The following is an 832-nucleotide window of genomic DNA, read 5'->3' as shown; positions in this document are numbered from 1 at the left end:
TTGCCAATATTAAATTTTAGTAATATGCAAAAAGAAATAGAATATCTTGAATCTTATGAAGCACAATTTCTAAATGTTTGGACAGAAAAACAGCTTTATTTATTCAAATTCTGGCGACGCTGAACGTGACAATTAGCGAGTTAGAAAATTATGAAGTTATTTCTCAACCGTGTTTCAGGCCACATCATGGGACCACTTTGTTTTAGCTGTACATTATTCATTCTAATTCATTATTTATATTTAGGCTGGTTATCAATTTAAAGCTTTTTCATTTAAAAACGTTTAATATGATGGTAAAGTAGGATTTTGTGCGTTTGACATTTAAGGAAACGTTTGATTTCAGGTTTAAAATTTGTTTAATCCCACGTACGTAAAGCGGAACTCATCGAACGTCACGGTGAATGAAAAAGCGCTCAGCTGTGGAGCAGAAGAGAAGAGAAGGACGAGCAGGAGGCAGCATCGCACGGCMGGTCCGGACCGGAAAGTTGTGGATTTTATATCTACTACCCCACATCATTATGGCTGAGCATCTTCTACATTACAATGACTCTGCGGGGTACGGAAACAGATTCGCCCGCAAAGGTGCTCTGCGGCAGAAGAACGTGCACGAAGTGAAAAATCACAAGTTTACTGCGAGATTTTTCAAGCAGCCGACGTTCTGCAGCCACTGCACAGATTTTATATGGTAAGTTTGGTTTAATCTTTCATTTTAACAGTGTATACCCAGCGTCTGTAAGAGCTTCCATCAAGATTAAGACTTGGGTGTTTTGTTGCAGGGGGTTTGGAAAACAAGGATTTCAATGCCAAGGTAAGGCACTTTACAAAATATCAC

At 38.7% G+C, this 832-nt stretch overlaps 1 protein-coding gene across 1 annotated transcript in view; it reads left to right on the top strand.

The window, feature by feature from the left end:
• Nucleotides 1-249: 249 nt before the first annotated feature.
• Nucleotides 250-832, top strand: part of prkcab (protein kinase C, alpha, b) — a gene marked incomplete in the record, with an annotated part of 113,795 nt that continues 113,212 nt past the window's right edge. The window contains 2 exon segments of the mRNA XM_014010135.1: nucleotides 250-685; nucleotides 777-808. Of these exon segments, the coding sequence (XP_013865589.1) occupies nucleotides 402-685; nucleotides 777-808 (316 nt within the window).

The sequence above is a fragment of the Austrofundulus limnaeus genome, unplaced genomic scaffold (assembly GCF_001266775.1).
Source record: "Austrofundulus limnaeus strain Quisiro unplaced genomic scaffold, Austrofundulus_limnaeus-1.0 Scaffold65, whole genome shotgun sequence".
NCBI classification, from domain to species: domain Eukaryota; kingdom Metazoa; phylum Chordata; class Actinopteri; order Cyprinodontiformes; family Rivulidae; genus Austrofundulus; species Austrofundulus limnaeus.
Note: the sequence above shows the minus strand (reverse complement) of the source record. Positions and strands in the feature narration are given on the sequence as shown.